This window comes from Crinia signifera, chromosome 1, assembly GCF_055691185.1.
Source record: "Crinia signifera chromosome 1, ASM5569118v1, whole genome shotgun sequence".
Classification (NCBI taxonomy): Eukaryota; Metazoa; Chordata; class Amphibia; order Anura; family Myobatrachidae; genus Crinia; species Crinia signifera.
Genome location: NC_139217.1, coordinates 450,847,545 through 450,870,683, shown reverse-complemented (window position 1 = coordinate 450,870,683; position 23,139 = coordinate 450,847,545). Strand labels below are relative to the sequence as shown.

At 42.3% G+C, this 23,139-nt stretch overlaps 1 protein-coding gene across 2 annotated transcripts in view; it reads left to right on the top strand.

The window, feature by feature from the left end:
• Positions 1-17,970, top strand: part of SLC1A3 (solute carrier family 1 member 3) — a 77,665-nt gene extending 59,695 nt beyond the window's left edge. For both annotated transcript variants that reach the window (XM_083154699.1, XM_083154709.1), the window contains exons 6-10: positions 405-697; positions 4,745-4,978; positions 5,847-6,041; positions 8,061-8,195; positions 13,427-17,970. In XM_083154699.1, the coding sequence (XP_083010825.1) occupies positions 405-697; positions 4,745-4,978; positions 5,847-6,041; positions 8,061-8,195; positions 13,427-13,628 (1,059 nt within the window). In that variant the 3' untranslated portion in view covers positions 13,629-17,970. The remainder of the gene's footprint in view (positions 1-404; positions 698-4,744; positions 4,979-5,846; positions 6,042-8,060; positions 8,196-13,426) is intronic.
• The last annotated feature ends 5,169 nt before the right edge of the window (positions 17,971-23,139 follow it).

The window sequence follows — 23,139 nt, the reverse complement described above, 5'->3', positions numbered from 1 at the left end:
ATAATAATAAAAATAATGATAAATGTTTTATTTTAAAATGTTGTTTTTCGCCCAAGCGTGCCCCGAATAAAGAGGTAAATTTACTAAGATGGCAGTTCCATTGAAGATGGGAGGTTGCCTGTAGCAACCAATCAAGTATGATCTATTATCTTCTAGAAGGTGATAAAAAAAAATAAGTAGAATCTAATCCCATCTTCAATAGAATTCATATCCTAATACATTTTAGCCCTAATGGTGTGTACACAAGGCAGGGCCCCCCACCATTTTTGTGGGTACGCCCAGGAAACGCTCCCTATGTGAAGGCCCCCTGCGCGCCTCCATCCTGCCCCCTTGTGCATTACTAAGCTTTACAGAAAATGATTCAACTTGACTGATTTTTGTTTGTTTTTGTTTTTCTCATTTAGTTCAAGACAAACTACGAGAAGAAACTATTTAAGGTTCCTCTTCCCGAAAATGAAACCATGTTGTCTGCAGTGATGAACAATGTGTCGGATGCTATGGAGACCCTGTTCAAATTTCGTGAGGAGGTCGTGCCCGTCCCTGGGGCAGTGAATGGGGTCAATGCATTAGGGCTTGTGGTCTTCTCCTTGTGCTTTGGTCTGGTGATAGGAAACATGAAGGAACAAGGGAAACCCTTAAAAGAATTCTTTGATTGCCTCAATGAGGCCATTATGAGATTAGTGGCAGTCATTATGTGGTAGGTATTCAATTGTACTGTACACTGTGACATGTTTAATTGGCAGATGTAACACATGTACACAGGGAAGTAACTACAACTTGGTGGGTCTCCCTGCTTCTAAAGATACGACTCTCTCTCAGCGCTCCATTAATGTGGGCGTGTCTAAAGCTGTGCGGGAGGTGTGCTTTAATGCCCTAACATCCTCAAGTATCTTCATCATCTTCACAACCACTTATATCTCCATCATTCCTTTCATCATAGCCATTATCCCATAGTTATTCATTTTATTCCCAATAGTGCCTTAGAACATTCTATGTTCCAGAGTAGAACCCTAGTTTATATGATGCCCCATAGTAATGCCCTAGGTTATTGTATGCCCCATACTGTAGTGGGTATTTGCACAGGACTACTTACTATGATAAGTGAGGAAAGGTGGAAATGTTTTTCAAACTTCAAGAGCTTTCTAGTCATGCCATGCTATTGCTACGCTGCTGTGTTTTCCTAGAAACACAGAATATAGGCATGCTGCACATCATTTTAACCTGCAAAAGCTACTTGTGCATTCACATCACTTTGCGAATAAGACTTGTTCAAAAAAAAGAACACAGTGCTACCAAGTCACATGGCGCTCACAAGTTAAGGATAGGGGATAGATGTACTGTATTCGGACACATGTTCTGCATGTTGTTTGTCTTAAAAGTTACAGAATAGGAAAGAACAAATGTAAATATGTTTTGTTTTTTAAAGTATATTAAAGAAAATGATTAAGAAATCTTAATGGCAACATACACATAATTTAACTGAACATTTCTGAGATCTACTAACTGCATCACCAAAAGGGATGAATCCAGGGTTATTTTTCCTGTACTTTTACGTTTTTCCATGCGATATCCAAAATAAATAAAATAACATTGATCCCAGCATACTTAAAGGAAGTACAATGTGTTCTTTAAAAACACAAAGTAAAACTCTCTAGTGCAGACTCCAAAATACAAAAATATGCCTAATAAAAGAGACTATGGGTGACATTCTATGTGTAGCGGTAAAAACCGTATGATTTTTACCGCACCTAATCGCACTTTTGAAAATCGCAAGATTGGGCCGTTTTTCGCATATTTAATGAGATGCGAAAAATGGCCCAAATAGTGCGACTAGGTGCGATTGATGCGATTTCTTTAGTCCTGAAAATGTGCGATTTTCAGGTCTGAAAATCGCACATTTGCAGGAAATCGCAATTTAAAAAAAAACAAAACTGCGCGGGGTCACCCCGCCAGAGCATAACCAGCCCCGGGCACATTGAGCCGGTGCTGGTGACATAAAATCACGGTCCCTGACAAATAGGGGTCCCCTTGATTTAATGAAACCAGCACCGGGCTCAAGGTCCGGCGCTGGTTCCCAAAATACGGGGGTCAAAATGACTAGGGGTCCCCCGCATTTCAAGAACCAGACCCAACCAGCCAGCAGGGTAATGCCACAGCCGGGGGACACTTATTATATAAGGTCCTGCGGCCAAAGCATTATCCCCCTGGCTGGTCAGCATGGGCAGAGGTCCTGGGGAAGTGGGGGCCCCCCCAAAGAAGGGGTCCCCCCCCCCTCCAGGACTTACCAGCCCATGCTGAAAGTCCGGGGCTGTCCCCGATGCCCCTGGGCGGTGGGCATCGGGCTGATGAAAAGTGTAAAAAAATAATAAAAACTATTGTCTTATACTGTAGAACTATGAGTCCCAGCAAGCCTACCCCGCATGCTGGGACTTGGAGAACCACAAGTCCCAGCATGTGGGGCATTAAAGGGCCCGCTGGCACTTGTAGTTCCACAGTACAAGAAATAGTTAAATAAAACACACACTGACACCCAGAAAAATAAACGTTTAATACATCCACAGCCCACACATACTGATACTTACCTACCTTGAGCCCGTGGGTCGGTCCCTGGATCCGGGGTCCTGGCTCCAGGGCTGAAGAGTCCGGTTCCGGGGCTTTGGTCCTGGTTCCGGGGCTGGTCCGGGGTCCGGGGCTCCTGGGCTGAAGAGTCCGGTTCCGGGGTCTTGGTCCTGGTTCTGGGGCTGGTCCGGGGCTCCTGGGCTGAAGAGTCCGGTTCCGGGGCCTTGGTCCTGGTTCCGGGGCTGGTCCGGGGCTCCTGGGCTGAAGATTCCGGGGTCCTGGATCCGTAGTAATCCAAAGGGGTACCTGAGGAAGGAAATCCTACTCACCTGGTCCCCGGCGACGACCCCGGCATCTTCAGCTCCAGACGCGCTGCTCCTGGCTGGTACCCGCTCACGGACTGGAGAGACGCAGAGATTTTCATCTTCAGCCCTGGAGCCAGGACCCCGGATCCAGGGACCGACCCACGGGCTCAAGGTAGGTAAGTATCAGTATGTGTGGGCTGTGGATGTATTAAACGTTTATTTTTCTGGGTGTCAGTGTGTGTTTTATTTAACTATTTCTTGTACTGTGGAACTACAAGTGCCAGCGGCCCCTTTAATGCCCAGCATGCTGGGACTTGTGGTTCTCCAAGTCCCAGCATGCGGGGTAGGCTTGCTGGGACTCATAGTTCTACAGTATAAGACAATAGTTTTTATTATTTTTTTACACTTTTCATCAGCCCGATGCCCACCGCCCAGGGGCATCGGGGACAGCCCCGGACTTTCAGCATGGGCTGGTAAGTCCTGGAGGGGGGGACCCCTTCTTTGGGGGGGTCCCCACTTCCCCAGGACCCCTGCCCATGCTGACCAACCAGGGGGATAATGCTTTGGCCGCGGGACCTTATATATTAAGTGTCCCCCGGGTGTGGCATTACCCTGCTGGCTGGTTGGGTCTGGTGCTGGTTCTTGAAATGCGGGGGACCCCTAGTCATTTTGTGCCCCGTATTTTGGGAACCAGCGCCGGACCTTGAGCCTGGTGCTGGTTTAATTAAATCAAGGGGACCCCTATTTGTTGGGGACCGTGATTTTATGTCACCAGCACCGGCTCAATGAGCCCGGGGCTGGTTATGCTCTGGCGGGGGACCCCGCGCAGTTTTTTTTTTTTTTTTTTTTTTTTTTTTTTACTGTTTAACCCTTTTTTTCCACCAGAACCCTGCACAGATATCAATGATCTGTGCAGGGTTCTGGCTAATTCGCCCATCAGAACCTGGTCTGATTTTTGGGCGAATTTTAGACACATTTATACAAATCGCATACCATTAAATATGCGATTTGTATACTTTTCAATGTGAAAACATCTGGATGCGATGTGCTGCGAGAAACAGCCATCGCATTTCCAGAATGTCCAATTTGTTGGCCAAAATCGCACTGTTTTCACATTTTCGCAGCTCATTAAATATGCAAAAATGGAAAAACATGCGATTTCGGCCGTTTTTGCGAAAAAAATCGCAAAAAAAAAAAATCTCACTCCATAGAATGTCACCCTATGGGTCATTTCAGTTGCCCATAGCAACCAATCAGATTCTGTCAGTCATTTCTCTATTACATCCTACAAAATGATAGACAGCGTCTTATTGGTTGCTATGAGCAACATCACCTCTTTTTTATTTTTAGAATTTTTTGAAATTTTTTGAAAATGTATCCTAGTGAGTCTTGTCTCACCAATGTCAGAGGTCACGGGCCCTTGCTGAACGTATTCAATATAACAAAAATGGTTGTGTGGCTTTGGTGTGCTGAACGACATTGCATCGTTCAATTGAGTGTGGTCTACGCGAGACTTTCTGCCATCTATCGGCCATATTTTATTCTCACAGAGGCAGATGTATTAGGCCAGATGAAGTGATAAAGTGGAAGGAGAGATAATGCAGCAGCCAATCAGCTCCTATAATTTTTTCAAACTCAGCCTGTAGCTTAACAGTTTGAAGCTGATTGGCTGGTGCCTTACCACCTTCCACTTTATCACTTCACCTTCCACTTTATCACTTTGGCTTACCACCTTCCACTTTATCACTTCATACATCTGCCCCTCAGTCTACTGAACGTGGTACCTGGCACTATGTACCTCTATAACAAGGCCGTCTGCTAGAATATCCAATGTATAGTATGTTTCTAGGTTATGCACATAATGATCGTTCTATTTTCAGGTATGCCCCTGTTGGAATCCTCTTCCTAATTGCTGGGAAGATCGCAGAGATGGAAGACATGGGGGTGGTCGGCGGACAGCTTGGGATGTATACAATCACAGTCATTATTGGCTTGCTTATTCATGCCGTCTTCGTTCTGCCGATGCTTTACTTCCTGGTTACTCGCAAGAACCCCTGGGTGTTCATCGGAGGGCTGCTGCAAGCCTTAATAACTGCTCTGGGCACCTCCTCAAGGTATTCGGACTGTAATACAATCCTCTTCATTATAGTGATATTAAGGCTGCAGATGTACAATGTATGCCACTGCACAGGGTAAGGATAGATCAGCGGGTAACTGCACCGATTCCCACGCAAAGAATATGTCCTCTGTATTAATATAGTGCGCAATATATTACGCAGCAGAGTACTGCTTAAGTCACATCAGTTCCTGCCTATACTTGCCAACTCTCCCTGATTTTCAGGGAGACTCCCATATTAGTAGCAATCTCCCCGACTCCCTGAAGAGTCTAAAAAATCTCCCTGATTACATTATTTTCAAAGCAGGCAGGGCTCTATTTACCATATACGTAACCAGTCACCTGTGGTGTTCGTGGGTCAGCAGTAGAACTGTACAAATGACATTGTAGTGTCAGATTAGATATGCAAATTAGCAATTTAATTGAATGGGAGCAATAAATGCTAAAATTTGCATTTGTTTTGCAGCAGACACAAGAAAGGGGAGGTTGCTGGATAGATAGCCGGACTGGAATCTGGAACCTTAGCAGAGTTTCTGTTCTGGGCCGTTGAGTCATCCATAAGACTGGGTACTGAGGCGAGGTCAAATATGGCAACACCGATAAATGAAAAGCATGTAAATTATTATAATGGAGCCGCTTGCTGTAAAGCCCCATCAGCAGCTGCCCCTGGCCTGGTCCTGTTGGTAATTAGTAAACCCACCCAACCCCTGTTTCTGTTATTTGGCAAATTAGATTGTAATGTGTATTTTCTTTGAAATGAAACACAAAAATTAAATTTACAATTTTTTTTTAGCATTTTTATTTGCAAATCATGAGTTATCACCACAGTAACCAACAGCTGCCTTGTTCTCTGTTACTCTTTCTAGCTCCGCAACCCTGCCGATCACATTTAAATGTCTGGAGGAGAACAATAAAGTAGACAAGAGGGTGACGCGGTTTGTTCTGCCAGTGGGAGCGACAATCAACATGGACGGCACCGCGCTCTACGAGGCCCTGGCTGCTATTTTCATTGCTCAAGTCAATAATTATGACCTCAACTTTGGACAGATTATTACAATCAGGTAAGAAAAAACACTGAGTATTAAATTTAGAATATGCCTTTAAATTTAGAATATGCCTCCATTGTGAGACAAATAAAGTAATTCTATTCTATTCATTTTTTTAAAGCAGAAACCACTTACACTGCAAAACTAGTTTGATTTTGCCATGCAAATGAAGAAAAAAGGAAAGAAAAAAAAAACTCTCACAAAATCTCTCACTTTTTGAATCTCCCCCACACACACACACACACACACACACACACACACACACACACACACACACACACACACACACACACACACACACCCCCCCCCCCCCCACCCTACATACTGTATGTGCTATATGGTTTTCTGCAGACATCTTGGGGTAAATGTAAAAGGGTGTGATTTTGTAAAAGGGGCAATTTTTGGGGTCCAGTTATTGGCAAATCACACATTTTCAACAGATCGCACATGTAATAGTGTGCAATCTGCAGTGAAAAACACAAAAAAAATCGCACTTCAAAAATTGTATCCAAATGTTTGTAATCGCACACCTAACATGACTAAAAAACATTCATAAATAGACCTGCTTCTAGCAAGCAAGTTTGTTTGGAAATCTGTGGAAAAGTTAAAAACGAATAAAAATGACGCAGGGTGCTCCCAAGAGCATAACCAGCCCCGGTCCTGGTTCTAAGAAGATGGGGGACAGAAGGAGTAGGGGTACCCCTTATTTTGGGACCAACACCAGGCTCCAACAGTCAGCAGTGTAATGCCACAGCCAGAGGACACTTTTTATACAAGGTCCTTGGCCGCCACATTACCTAGTTACTGGTCAGCCTGGCCATGGGGGGGTAGGGACCCTCCAATAAAGCGCCAACCAGGCCATCCCCAGCCAGGGCTGAAGCCTGAGGCTATCCCTAGGACCTCTGGGTGGTGAGTGCCTGATTGATAGTTTTAGTTTCAAATAAATAATTAAATATATAGAATTGGGTTCTGCTGTGTAACTAAAAGTCTCAGCAAGCCTCTTTCCCAGGCATTAAAAGGCCAGCTGGACCAATACTAAAATAAAAACACAGACATTGTCAAAGTAAACATTAATTAACATACATGCGCACACAACATACATATATTCACCTATATGACACTTAATTTGGTCCCCTTGTCCATGTAGAAATCCAGTTTAGACCTTTGAAAAAATAATTATACTGACCCCCTTCCAGTTTAGATAATGTCCTCTTTGGTCCAAAGTAGACAATCCAAGGGTTAAAATAAAAAACCGAGTGTACCGTACCGGCAGACTGAAGAGCCACGTGTGTGTTTACACATGCAGCTCCTCCCCAAGAAAGGGCATACCACGGACATCACTCATCAGGACTCCGTTCAGCCTATCAGGGCTGACATCACTCAACCGGACTCCCCTCAACCTGATAGGCAGTTTGAGTCTCCATAGATGCCCATGTTAAGAGTTTAAAAGGGGCTCCTCTGATGGGAACTGGCAAATCACCCTGTCCCCTGTATTTTTGTAACCAGGACCAACCCAAGAGTGGTTTTGGAAATACACAGTGACCCTAATAATAATTTCCCCAGTATTTCTGAAACCAGGACTGGTTCAAAGAGCCCGTGGATAGTTATGCTGAAGGGGGGACCCCATTCAATCTTATTTTTTACTAAAAAAATGCACATTCAGATTACTAAGAACTCACCAGAAATCACAATAAATTTCTGGCATGTTTTAAAAAATGTCATCCTACTACATATGCGATTTGGTGCAATTTTTCAGGTTACTAAAAAAAAATACACCTCACTACATTCAGCCCCTCTTTTTAAAAAAATATTGTTTCTGCTGATGCTTCAATATAAATGTAGAATTTTTATTATATTAACTTGTCTATAGTCTTAATATATTGTATATCATATTAAACATCTGCTAGGTATTATGGCTATATAGCCTATGGAAGGAATTATTATAAAGTCTAAAGCTGGGTTCACACCTGGCCGATGAACTATCTAGCAATTGGTAAGTGCCTGACGTCAAAATATGCCCTTCTCTGCATGTAGTATTACTGCTACGGCTGCAAGTATCGGAGCTGCTGGGATCCCACAAGCCGGCCTCGTCACCATGGTTATCGTGCTGACATCGGTCGGATTGCCCACAGATGACATCACACTGATTATTGCAGTTGACTGGTTTTTGTAAGTATAACAAATACATCTCTTAGATAATGTTCCAGAAGATTTCTATAGACTGGTCATTGAAAGTAACACTGAGATCCGAGTCTGGTCTCCAGTACGGGGCGCTTTCCATGATTATGGAGGAAATGCAACATCTAAAGAATGAAGAAATGGAATAGTATAGTAGTTGCCAGTGGCAGCTAATATGATTCTAGCTAGCATTTATCAAATACATTCTAAAAATGAGAGGTAGAAGCTTATTGTTCAAGGTCTCTAGTCCTCAAGGTCCATATGCAGAGAAGCCAAGATGTATGGAAGCCTAGATGTAGAGAAGATCTGGCCATGTTGGGACTGGACAAAGTTTTACTACCAGTCTAGAACACTGGAAAAATGGGCACAATGCAATCCATGCTGATATGGCTTGTTCAACATTGGTGGGATTTACAGGGAAACAAAATCAAAATTGTTATGCCAAAGGGTTATCATCAAGTACACCTACTAGCTTAATCAGACTGCTTTTCAATGGAGGCTATTATAGTGGTCTCTATCAGGGGTTAAACTGAGGGGTAACTGGGTGGAACTGAGTTCCTCCACCTCTAATGGTAGGGGGGACTGAGTTCCACCTCTACCAAAGCCCAGAACAGTAGTTCCAACAGAAAAGCCTCTCCCAGAGGCTTCTTCTGCTGGCACGGCGTATGTGATGTCATGCCATCACCACCACTGAAGTGAAGAAGAGCCACTTAGAGGAGCAGGCTCTGTACTTGCTGTAGACAGGGTGAGAGGGACTCAGAGGTGGCGAAGCTGCTGGAGAGACACAGGGCATGGAGCTGCTGAGAGACATGGACAGTGAGCTGCTGGAGTGATAAAGACAGATGTGTTTAAGCAGCACAACTGTGGACATTATGTGCATAAGAGGCACTGCTGTGGGAAGATGACACAAGGGCACTACATGCGGTGGAAAGTGTATATGATTGTGCTACTGTGTGTTGTAATTTTAATTGGAGTTATTATTGTGTGACCACACCCCTTCTTTGTGGGACCATTATCATTTATGGAAGGTAAGGTGCAAATTCCCTGGTTCTGGTCTAGGCTCTGCCTAATGAGGTGGGGGGCGTTGTTAGGGGAAAGCAGTTCCATCACCTCTCCAGAACCCCTTTAAGCCTGGTCTCTATATAATATAGTTAGTGATATACAATACACAGCACATTCAAGTGACATCTGTACAATACAAAGAACAGTGTCTATAATACACAAAAAGCATTCTAGTGACTATCAAACAATATGGACAGCTTTCTAGTCACTTATTAAGAATTTAGAGTATTCTTGCAATTTCTGTACAATACACAGAGCGTCCTGGTGACCGTTATAGAATACTCAACATTCTAGTAATACAGTATCTGAGTGTAGTACAGAGAGTAATCTAGTGACCATTGCAATATATAGACAGCAATTAGTGACTGACTGATTCATTTATTTATTAATAGTTTCTTATATAGCGCACACATATTCCGCAGCACTTTACAGAGAATATTTGACCATTCACATCGGTCCCTGCTCAAGTGGAGCTTACAATCTATGCAGTGCCAGATTAAGCCTTCGGGAGGCCCGGGGCACTTTAGACAGGGGGGCCCCCTTGCACTTGTCATTACTGTCCGCAAACTGCATGGGAGAATTTAACACTGTCAAAACACAGAGTAAAGGCAGTATAAACTTGGTCAATGGGTAACTGCAGGGGATACATATATACACACACACATAAATGCATACCACATGAAAAGCCTGTGTTTGGCCCTCTGCACCTTACTCTGTAGGAGACCTCACAGTCCCAGTGCTGCCTCTGATTAAAAACCCTCCCATGACTAGGCTGCTGCTGTTCTCCATGGGCCTGAGAAGCATGTAATGAGCTACATCAATCTGAGCTCAGCACAAACATCTCAGCCTCTGCCCTCTGGTGCAAAGTGTCATGGGACTTAGTCAACTCCCAGTAATGCACTGCACACTTGTGCAGTCAGTGTGCCTTGACTCCCGATGCTCAGCACCAGTAATCATTGTTACATTGGCAGATAGATGAAGATGCAGCACTACCCCACTCCCATGCACAAAACCTTTAGCTAAAAAAAAATATATATATATATTTTTTAAATACATGGCAACCACGGGGGCCCCTAGCTAGAGGGGTCCCAAGGGTTCTGACCTCTTGTGCCCCATTATAATCCGGCCCTGAATCTATGTTCCCTACCACAAGCAGGTAGTCAATGTAACAAAGCAATGAAGAAGGCAAGTCAGATGCTTGGTTGCATAGGGAGAGGTATCAGCAGTAGAAAGAAAGAAGTAATAATGCCACTGTATAGGTCATTGGTACGACCTCACCTACAGTATTGTGTTCAGTTATGGAGGCCCTATCTCCAGAAGGATATAAATACATTAGAGACTGTACAAAGAAGAGCAACTAAAATGGTGCATGGCCTACATCACAAAAAGTACCAGGAAAGACTAAAAGATCTTAATATGTATACTTTAGAGCAGAGAAGGGAAAGGGGGGACATGATAGAAACTTTCAAATATATCAAGGGTTTTAACAAGGTACAGGTGGGAGACATTCTTCACAGGAAGAGGAGCAACAGAACACGAGGACATGCACTGACACTAGAGGGAGGACGATTCAGGGGAAATGTGAGGACGAATTACTTCACAGAAAGAGTAGTAGATAAGTGGAATAGCCTACCATCAGAGGTGGTAGACGCAAATACAGTAGTACAATTTAAACATGCTTGGGATAAGCATATTGATATCCTTACAAAAAAATAAGGATCAATTATGGTTTGAGGTAACATGTTTAAAAAAAGGGCAGACTACATGGGCCAAGTGGTTCTTATCTGCCGTCAAATTCTATGTTTCTATGTACACACACAGACATTCTAGGGTTAATTTGTTGGGAGCCAATTAGCCTACCAGTATTTTTTTGGATTGTGGGAGGAAACCGGAGTAACGGGAGGAAACCCACGCAAGTACGGGGAGAATATACAAACTCCGCACAGTTAGGGCCATGGTGGGAATAGAACCCATGACCTCAGTGCTGTGAGATAATAATGCTAACCATTACACCATCTGACTGATACAGATGTCACAGTATTCTGGTGGCTTATGTACAATATCGAGAGCTTCCCAGTGACCAATCTACAAGAGTATTTCAACAATTATTATGCATACAGAGTACATTCAAATAAATATAATTTGTGTGAACATTACTCAATATATACTGGTAGCTTCTTTTGAATGCCAACCCCTATCCGGACGCTATAAAAATGCAGATCCTCATATCTTTGAGGTGTCAAAGTGGAGATCTCAAAAACCTTTGGTGTCTTTATGATGCACAAGACTAAGGATCTATGGTGGCTTTTAATGCACAAGATAATGAATCTATGGTGGCTTTACTAAACATATGGCAGACCTTTAGTAGCAGAACACACTCATCCCCAAAGTCTCTGTTGGGGGCAAAATGAGAACCTAGGTCAAAGCTGGTGATCCCAATCCATTACTTTCATATCTCCTTGTCCTGCACTGTCTCTTGGGGCGCTAAAGAAAATGTTTTTAGCCGCCCAGGGGCCATCCATCAATTGACATGCTAAGAGAGCGGGTTGTAGAATTAAAGACTTTCAAAGGTACTTGTTTCCTATCTGGGCGCCCAGGTTTTCTACGTACGGCACCGTAATGAAATCGGATCTCATCGCATCGTACACATACACGATATTGAACGATGCGATGCGATGCGATGCGATCAGATTCGATTTCCCATAGGAAACAATGTGAAATGGCTCAATTTAGCCAAATTATCATAGGAACAATAGTAAATGGGCCAAAAACACCCCTGAACATTGAAATGTCCCCCCAAAAGTAGTTGACGCCACCCCGCCATCAACGTGAACCCGAAGCGTGGCGAGCGCAGCGAGCCCGCGAGGGGCGGCGGTACGCGTCCTCCGACCTTTTCATGCCCTACTATCCACTAGGGCGTGGAGTGAGAATAGAATAGTGTGGCGAGCGCAGCGAGCCACCGAGCCCGAAGCGTGGCGAGCGCAGCGAGCCCCGCAAGGGGACGCGGATACCTTCACAGTTATACGCGTCCCCTTGCGGGCTTCCCAGGTGTCCATGGCGACGCGGACACCTGGGAAGCCCGCGAAGGGACGCGTTTACCTGTGAAGGTATCCGCGTCCCCTCGCGGGGCTCGCTGCGCTCGCCACGCTTCGGGCTCGGTGGCTCGCTGCGCTCGCCACACTTTTCTATTCTCACTCCACGCCCTAGTGGATAGTAGGGCATGAAAAGGTCGGAGGACGCGTACCGCCGCCCCTCGCGGGCTCGCTGCGCTCGCCACGCTTCGGGTTCACGTTGATGGCGGGGTGGCGTCAACTACTTTTGGGGGGACATTTCAATGTTCAGGGGTGTTTTTGGCCCATTTACTATTGTTCCTATGATAATTTGGCTAAATTGAGCCATTTAACATTGTTTCCTATGGTAAATCGAATCGGATCGCATCGCATCGCATCGTTCAATATCGTGTATGTGTACGATGCGATGCGATCAGATTTCTCTACGGAGAATAGCATGGTGCGCAATTAACTTAGCGGAAACAAGTACCCTTTCAAAATATTCAGGAAGCAATAGCATTACTAAGCAGCCAGGTACTGCACTGTAACACTTTATACAGCTCTTGGCTCCTGTTAAAGATTAGAGGCCGGCAATGCTGCTGACAATTTTCCAAGGGCAGCCCCGCATTTATGGGGATGCTCGACATACCCCGGGAGTGATGGAAACAGGGTTGGACCACATTCCACACCCCTTTCTGCAAGGCTGTGCCCCCTTTATGTCTGCCTGTGCCCTCTTTATGCTGCATCAGTTGTCATAACCCATTGTGATGTTTCTGCCTAGAAGCATCCTCTAACACACCTATGGATATGCAGACAGGGATAACCAGTCCCAAAATTGTATTGGTAGATGTCTCCTTCATTCCCTGCTCAATCTGTCTTTGCTTAGATCATCTCTCAACCTTAGGTCATATAGTAAAAAGTGTAATAATGGAAGAGGAGTTTAAGAAAATATGGGTATCACCAAGGACCTGTGAGGTAGAAAGGCCTTTGCTGTCTACCTGTATGGTCTACCTATAATTAATCATTCCGTGTCTCCCACTTGTGATAACTAATTATCCAATGTTATAATAAATTCAGCTTATACTAATCTACTTATTTGGTTTCTTCCAGGGACCGGTTCCGTACCACCACAAACGTTCTTGGAGATTCTCTTGGCGCTGGTATAGTCGAGCATTTGTCAAGACACGAGCTGCAGAAAGGGGACACAGAGATGGGGAACTCTGTGATTGAGGAGAATGAGAAGAAACCCTACCAGCTGATTTCCCAGGAAAACGAAACCGATAAACCCTTAGACAGCGAAACCAAGATGTAGACAATCCTAAGTGCCTTGATTTTACTGACCAGAATCATTTTCATTCCATTTTCTCCTTGCTTACAAACATCTGGTTTGGTGATGGATCACCTGGTGGTAAACAATTTGCAGATGCCACAATACCCATTTCTGTACAATATAAAAAAAGTTATTTTCTGCCAATGTGGCCCTGCCCAGTTTGTGATAACCAGGTGATAACACTGCCATACTTGTATTCTTTTTTATCTTTGCGTTTGGTTTATATCGTTTTCTTTTTAAGAACTGGGAACCATGGTAGCAGAGAAGGTTTCGATGATCACTGGAAATTATAATTGTTTTACTTTTTTTTTTATATAAAAAATTTATGTAATAATTGCTGGGGACAGAGGTAAACCAATGGCTATTTGCAGGGGCCACAGTTAATTGATCTACATTTTTTAAAGGAGGTCTGTTATCGTTCTTCTGTTTCCACATGGAACATAATGTTTGGTCCATTTCCTCACATGGGGCAACTCACACATTGCTTTTATTCAACAATTAATTATTTGAGCCCCATTCAACTACACTGTGCTGCTGAGGACCCTGCTCCTTTTCACTAGCCAACTTTCAGATTGCACATTACCTCTGTGCCCCTCCTAAAACAGACATTGCTGTTGTCCAGCAAGCATTGACCTCACCCCCACACGAGTGGACAGACCATTCACCCCTCCCCCACACAATATCACTACACATATTCTTAAATTCTTTGGCTACGACAACATTCTGATTATCTGATTGTCTACATGTTGTTTTTTTCTCCCTGTCTACTTTAAATCAGGGTACACACAGATGACTAAATTATAGTAACTACAAAAGAGTGCTTCGACCGTACTTCTTTTAGAGAAAACACAACAACTTTTACTTTCTCTACAAGGTTCTAAAGTAAAAACAGAATACTGACTTGTCTCACTGTTCGACCACACAACTATGCAGGCTCAACGTACTTGAGTACTTGGTAAATCCAGCTATTACTAAATGATAACACCAATCCTTTAGAGCAGGGATAATGAAAGTTTTACTCTTTAGGTGCCAGATGTTCCAAATTGCAAGTCAAAAATATTACTGTCACACAGAACTTGTGAGTGGTGGGCCCAGGTGCAAAAATATGCCTTGGGCCCAGTCTTCACCTCACCGCCAGGTCATAATATGCCTGTAGTGCACCACATTACTGCAGAGTAAAAACAAGATACATGGTGACAGGGAGAGACAGTGGGTGACAGGGGGTGGCAGTTGGTGATGGGGAGGCAATGGATGAAAGTTAGAGGAAGAGGGTGACAGGGGAGTTAGAGGGTGATAGAAGAATGGAATGGGTGACAGGGAGATGCAGAGGGTGACAGGGAGACCCAGTAGATGATAGGGGGTAACAGATGGTGATTGGGATGTAATGGGCTACAGGGAAAGGCAGGGGTTGATGGGGGAGAGACACATAGTCCAACCCTTACCATTGTGATGCATGTGTGCTCATTGATGCAGCCCCAGCAGACATGGAGCCACCAGGCGCTGCCCACATCTTTTCCGGTGACCCGCAACCACATTATGGGCACTTTATGCACATACAGTACTCTACTGTACTACTGTCCTGTTCTGTCATCCATTATGCTGCATTGACCACACCTTCAGCCCCGACATCTAGGGTTGTACTGGCGTCTCCCCACTGATCATCAATTGAACCCTGCGGAAATAGTCAGGTGACTCGGACCAAGGAAAACAAGTTTCAGGTTTAGGTAGTGGTGCCAAAAGGCCATTTAGTTCCCAAGGGTCTTGGTGCAGTGCATCTGCTGCACCACCAGTATTTCCACCCCTGGTGCGACCACGATTACAACATATTCAAAATTTACAAAACCTAAAGATGTATACTAAAAATATTAGTGGCTTCGCTATCCTTGGATTCTGAAGCTAGTTTCTTTATATGTTTATTAAACATTTTGTACTGTTATACGACTGTGGCAGGGTTCAATCACCAGCTGCCTGGGGTCTTTGGTTTGGAGAGTGTAGAGTATGCCAAAAGGATGTGAGGAAGGAAGTGGAAGGGGAAGGAAGTAGCACACCTAGTAGGATAGAAATGAACCTCAGGTATGCCATTCAAAATATTGTATAGTGCCACCATATGCCACTAGTGCCAAGGGTTGTGAGCCCCTGCCCTAGACTAATTTGTGATTGCAGTTGTGGTTTAGTAACAGCTGGATGGCTGCAAGATGTCCTAAAGTTGAGTATGGGTCGTTGAGTGGAGGAGTTTTGATTTGGACACTGCAACTTGCCAAGAAGTATAAAAGATTAAGTAACATCTGCTGAACATTTATGACCAACCATTTGCAGAACAACTTCTGTATGAACAAATCTCTGGCATTACCTTATAATGTGAAACTGTTCTTGGTCCCTGATATCGTGTTCTGCCACTGCAGTAGACTCTTGCGTCAATAAATAGTGTATGGTATCATCCAAAGCCTAAATTTCCACTAAATTGCTCAACTTAAAATAAAGGCAACCTAGTGTGTATACATTTAATAAATCCCAAAGCCCAACGATAACAACTGTCAGGGTCGGCGTGAGTCTTCTCAGCACATTAGCCAAAACTTCACCCTACTGACCCCAACCCCACACTGCCACCAATACCCACTTTCTATAGCCTTAAGTGAAAGTGTGAAGGGGCCATCTTAGAAGATCAACAGCCGGCACCTGCATTAAGTACAACATGGATGTCTTTTTCAATAACATCCTTAATTTAGTAATAGGCAGACTTGGCGGCTCCTCCCGTAACCTGGTGCCCAAGGCAGCTGCCTAAAGCCCTCCCTGATCCTAACAGTCTGTAACCTATCTACAATAATGTGTATCGAGTGACTTTGGAAATAGAGTTGACTTAAAACCTCACATTCCATCCGCTCTGTGGGGCTGATTCAGCCCCGTTCAGAGGGCTGCGAATTTGCAGCCTTTCCGATTATTGAACGGTCCTGCATGCACACGGTACGGTGTGCATATGCATGTGGTCCCCTTCGGTATGGAACGTGCGAAGGCTAGCCATAGGCAAGGTGATTAACAGGTGCTGGGCTTTTGGGGGCAGAATGCTGGCATTTTCTAGAAGTGCCCCCAAAAATAAAGGCGTTGCCCAGGCGTTGGGAGGGAAGGCTGCTTACGCCAGCAGTGGCCTCCTTCTTCTCACCGGCCTTCTACACTGACTCGCCGGCAGCGAGCAGGGGTGAATATTTCCGAATGGACTTCCACCTGTGTGCAGGGCTCCGGACACTCGGGCCCTGTATATGTAGCTCATTTACTGCAATAGAAGACTGCTCTCTACAAAACAGTTCAATCGTTCATTGCAGAAAATGAGATGTTTTTATTGATAAAAAAAATTTTTTAACATCAACGCAATATTATGTTGATGTATGACTGTCCTTTTTAAAGTTTTAGTACCTGAAATCAGGTGTCTTGTCCATTCTGCCTTCACAGACAGACATAACAACCAATCATAGTGTAGCTTTTGCTCTTCTATTGTAGGCTAGAGAAAATGCTAGACAGAATCTGATTGGTTGATATGGGCAACACCACCATTTGAAATAAAAATTTGAATCTTAATTTCATCTACCCCAAGAAGCATCTTTACAACAAATTTTATTGTATCATGACCATAAGAGCAAGTAGAAATGTAACTTCCTTTTTTAAATGTGATTTACTCACCAGACATTGAATCCAAATGTATTTTCAGATTGGTTTTTTTTTTTGTGTTTTTTTTTTTTTTTTTTGCTTAAAGGATATGTATTACCTGTTCTGTACATAAAGTATGAGAGAAAGGAGAATTAAAAAAAAATTAAAAAGTGCAGAGTGTGTTCTATCACAGAAATATCTCTATATTCTAGAATGTTAAACTGGATACCATTTAAAAGAAATACAGGCATTACACAAGTCCGTGACCTACAGTATGGTATAAATGTTTTATTTTGCTAATATGAATAGAGATAAACAGATCTTATGAAATGTAAGTAGAAATATTTTTATAATAGATAAAAAGTCTATGCGTGTACAAAAAAAAAGTTAACGTTAGCCAGTAACTGTGATTTTTGTTTTTTTCTTGACATCTGTGAAAATGATAAAAAATGTCCTAATGTCAAATGTTTTTTTTTTATTTTACTTGTTAAAAGTTTTTTGTTGGTTTTTAAAATATACATCTGTTGTATGTGATTTAACTAACTTTTTTCATGAATATCGGGTACGATAGAATTTTCTTTTCCACATTTACTGGTTCTGTTTTCATGTACCCAGTGTGGACTGAAGAAATGTACTTTGTAGGTGTATTTTCAATAAAAAATATATATATAGATTGAAAAAAAAATTGTATAGATTTTTTTTTTTTTACAAACTGCTTGTGAGGAGTAATGCCTTCAGGGGCCCTGATTCTAGTTGAGTCGTAGTCATACCTGGTTTGTGCCACTGAAAATGTATGTGACCTGTAGCAATAATTTCTCCAGAATCCAGAATTCAGACACCTGGAGGTTTATTTTCTCAAGGTTGATTTTTATTGATTTTTGATAAAAATAAATGGAAATTGACCTTTGGTAACTTAACCCCCTGATGAATTAAAGATTCTGTAAAGCGGCTTAATTACATTTGGGTAGATATATGAATGGTTGTTATTGGAGGAGAAGCGGTATCAGTTTTGTTATGGGGGTAACTCAGGTTGGCTCGCTATTTTCCGAATTCGGTCTGGGGCGAAAATTCACATGTGCAGATCGGCGATTAATACACTCATTGTGGTGTTGGAACAGAAGGGGGTGGGAAGGGTGTGGATAGTGGACTGCCCCATGGAAATGCCCAAAGAAATGGTAGGTGCTCCCAGAAAAACACTGGGTGTCCCCATGTGATAGCAGGCTCATCGAGGCCTGCTCGGGGGCCGGCGGCTGATGTCAAATGATATGGGAATAATTAAGCGCTTGAATATGTGTTTGAAGTGAGAAATTATATATATAAATTATGGATAAAATGAAAAATAAAAAATAAAATTAATCATGTAACATGCCGTTTTTAACCAAAAAATAAAAAATAAAAACATGTATCTTTGACAGTTTAATGTTTACAACTCCTTTTGGAGTTTTTTGGAAGTGCCGTTAGCAATGATGTTGGTAATTGAATTCTCCGTTTCTCTGAAGTTATAGCGCAAGGTAATGTCCAGGCAGTTCGTTGTTACTAGCTGTCCCTAACTGTTACCTTATCGCTGTTTTCCTTCTCCGTCCACGGGAATCTTCAGCCGTAGCGCTCACTCGTTACCGGAAGTGCGGGGTCCCGTCTCTGTGCAGCGTCTCCGTGTAGCGTGTTCTGCGGCTTACTTCTGACAGCTTGTGTCGGCTTTCTTCCTCTTTCGCATCCAACGCGTTTCGAAGCACTAGGCTTCTTTGTCAAGGATGTTGGAATAGACTGGCTGTCTGTTTTTTATACCAGTGGAAAAAACTTTTTTTCTTTTTTTCTAAAAAAACTTTATTTATAAAAACGGAAGTTTTTGGTTCTTTTTGGCGGCATGCACATGTCTCTATATGAGTGGCCTAAAATTATGGTATATTTGAGGGAAAATACTGTTAAAAAATGAGGAATTTTTGTGTAAGTGTTTTATTTTAAAAAAAGCAGAAATTTGAAAATCAATATTTAGTCCAAAAGGTTGCAGGGTTCTCAGTTCATAAATCCATTTGGATTCCCTTTTTTTCAATTGTATTACTGGATCTCCACCTCTCCAGTTTCTGGTGATTTTCTCAATAGCATTTATTTTTCGAGAACTAGGGTCCTTGTTATGAACTTCCGAGAAATGTTGGGATAGGCTATGAGTTTGTAGTCCTTTTTTAATGTTATATATATGTTCGGCGACGCGAACTTTGAGACATCTTTTTGTTTGACCCACATACTGGAGGCCACACGGACATTCCAGTAAATAAATGACTTCTTTGGTTAGACAGGAAATATTTTGTTTTTGTTTGTATTCTTTTATGTTTTTATTTGAATTGAAGGTGGTTAATGGTTTTGTACTTTGTACTCCAGTTGTTTTACAGCCAACACACCTTAGGCATGGGAAGAAGCCTGGTGTTTGTTCTTGTCTTGTGTCTTCTCCAGTGGTTGTTATGTAGCTTTTTGTTAATTCTTGCTTCAGGGTTTTGGCTCTTCTGTACACAATCTTTGGTTTTGGTGGTATAATATTGATCAGGTCTGTGTCTAACATGAGTACATTCCAGTGTTTGTGTAGAATCTGTTCAAATTGTTTATGGTTTGAATTGTATTGAGTAATAAATGTTACCTCTTGTTTTTGATTTGTTTCTGTTTTGTTTTTATACTGTAGCAGATCTGTTCTTTCCAATGTTTGTACCTTGTTTAGTTCAGCATCTAATTGTGTTTCTGGGTATCCCTTCTTCATGAATTTTGATTTTAATTCTTCACTTTGTACTTTGTATAGTTCTTCTTCCGTGCAATTTCGCTTGATGCGTCTTGCTTGGCTTCCAGGGATACTTTTTTTCCAGTTTATGTGATGGTTGCTTTGATAGGCTAGAAAGTTGTTGCCATCAACTTCTTTATTGTATGTTTTTGTCATGATGGTATTATTTTTTATGTAGATTTCCAGATCTAGGAATACTACTTTTTGTTCGTCTGTTGTTGTGACAAATTCTAGTCCATTCTGATTGGAGTTTATATGCTCCAAAAATTTGTTTAAATCTGACGGTGGGCCTCTCCATATAAAGAACACGTCGTCGATATATCGGTGCCAACAGACGATGTTTTCCAAAAATTGGTTGTTGCTCCAGATATATGACTCCTCCCATTCTGCAACGTATAGATTTGCATACGAAGGGGCGAATGACGTCCCCATCGCTGTGCCCTTTGTCTGTACATAAAATTCTCCATCATACCAAAAGTAGTTATTTTCCAAAATGAACTCTATTTGTTCGATGATAAAGTTTATTTTCTGGTTAGGTATGTTGGTTTGATTTGTGAGTGCGTTTCTTATGGCCATACATCCCAATGAATGTGGTATACAGGTGTACAGTGATTTCACGTCACTTGTACAAAGGATGTATTCTTGACGCCATTCGATGTTATTGAGAATTTGAAGAATATGTATTGTGTCCTTAAGATAACTTTTTTGTTGTTTTACTATTGATTGTAGAAATTGATCGATGTATCTTGATAAGTTTGCAGTTAATGATCCAATGCCTGAAATTATTGGGCGGCCGGGTGGGTTTTGAAGATTTTTATGGATTTTTGGCAGATGATAGAATGTTGGGATGATTGGATGTGTGACTGTGATATATTCATGTTCTTTCTTGGTTAAGATGCCCATAGTTAGACCCTCGTCCAATTGTACTTTTAGTTTTGTTTTGAAATTTTCTGTCGGATCAGATTTTATTTTCATGTATGTTTCTGTGTCCGCTAGGAGGGATCTTGCTTCATTTGTGTATTGATCTTTGTCCATAATTACCAAGCCCCCCCCCTTATCGGCGGGCTTGATGATGATATTTTTTTCTTCTTTTAGGATTTTGAGGGCTTTGTTTTCCTCCTTTGTTAAGTTATATTGAATTTTCTCCTTCTCCGGTAATTGTCTTAGGTCTTCTTCTACTAATTTCTGAAATGTTTGTATATGTGGTCCTTTTATATAGGCTGGGTAGAAAGTGGATGCTTGTTTTAGATCTGTATGTTCATACTCTTGTGGTGGTTGAATGTTCTCTTTTGGCGGGTTCTTGTCGAAGAATTTTTTGATACATAATTTACGGACAAACTTCTCCGTGTCTATGAATGTGTCGAATTTGTTGATGGAAGAATGGGGTGCAAATTTTAGGCCTTTTTTCAGCAAGTTGATTTCGTCTTTGTTCAGATCCCTTTTGCTCAGGTTGAATATTGTTTGTTTATCCTCCTCCATTGGGGTATCTGGTTGGTCTTCCTCTCTGTTGGTCTTTCTTTTTAATTTTCTTCCACCTCTTTTCCCTCTTTTATTGGGCTTGCAATTTTCTGTTTCTTGTGTGGTACCGTATTTTCTGGTGGTTGTGTTTTCCTCCAGGCCTGGTCTAAAAAATCTTCTATTTCTTCAATGTCCGTGTGGCCTCCAGTATGTGGGTCAAACAAAAAGATGTCTCAAAGTTCGCGTCGCCGAACATATATATAACATTAAAAAAGGACTACAAACTCATAGCCTATCCCAACATTTCTCGGAAGTTCATAACAAGGACCCTAGTTCTCTAAAAATAAATGCTATTGAGAAAATCACCAGAAACTGGAGAGGTGGAGATCCAGTAATACAATTGAAAAAAAGGGAATCCAAATGGATTTATGAACTGAGAACCCTGCAACCTTTTGGACTAAATATTGATTTTCAAATTTCTGCTTTTTTTAAAATAAAACACTTACACAAAAATTCCTCATTTTTTAACAGTATTTTCCCTCAAATATACCATAATTTTAGGCCACTCATATAGAGACATGTGCATGCCGCCAAAAAGAACCAAAAACTTCCGTTTTTATAAATAAAGTTTTTTTAGAAAAAAAGAAAAAAAGTTTTTTCCACTGGTATAAAAAACAGACAGCCAGTCTATTCCAACATCCTTGACAAAGAAGCCTAGTGCTTCGAAACGCGTTGGATGCGAAAGAGGAAGAAAGCCGACACAAGCTGTCAGAAGTAAGCCGCAGAACACGCTACACGGAGACGCTGCACAGAGACGGGACCCCGCACTTCCGGTAACGAGTGAGCGCTACGGCTGAAGATTCCCGTGGACGGAGAAGGAAAACAGCGATAAGGTAACAGTTAGGGACAGCTAGTAACAACGAACTGCCTGGACATTACCTTGCGCTATAACTTCAGAGAAACGGAGAATTCAATTACCAACATCATTGCTAACGGCACTTCCAAAAAACTCCAAAAGGAGTTGTAAACATTAAACTGTCAAAGATACATGTTTTTATTTTTTATTTTTTGGTTAAAAACGGCATGTTACATGATTAATTTTATTTTTTATTTTTCATTTTATCCATAATTTATATATATAATTTCTCACTTCAAACACATATTCAAGCGCTTAATTATTCCCATATTGTACTGTAAATCATCCAATTGAGCAGCTATTAAGCGCAGTATATACTCTTTTTTTCCCCATACTGATGTCAAATGATGTCAGCGCCCACCCCGAATTCAGCTATGTCCGTGGCAAATTAAAGACAGACTGACTTTTTTTTTTGCGAATGGGTGGAAAAAAATCGATGGTCAGTGACCATCAAATGATTTTTCGCCTGTACGGCCGCATGCGAATGAATGTGTATGTAAACACATCTATTTGCATGCAAATGTGGCCATTCGCTCGGCGAAGGGTGTTCACTCGCCCGGCAGGTGGTGTGTACCCGCTTGCTGAGCAGTGAATGTACACTGCTTAGCGAGCCAACCTGAATCAGACTCAATGTGTGCTACAAGGGATGGGGGGGAAGGGGGGGGGGGTACGAGCAGTCAGTAGCACCAGACCATTCCAACACCTGCAGCTATTAA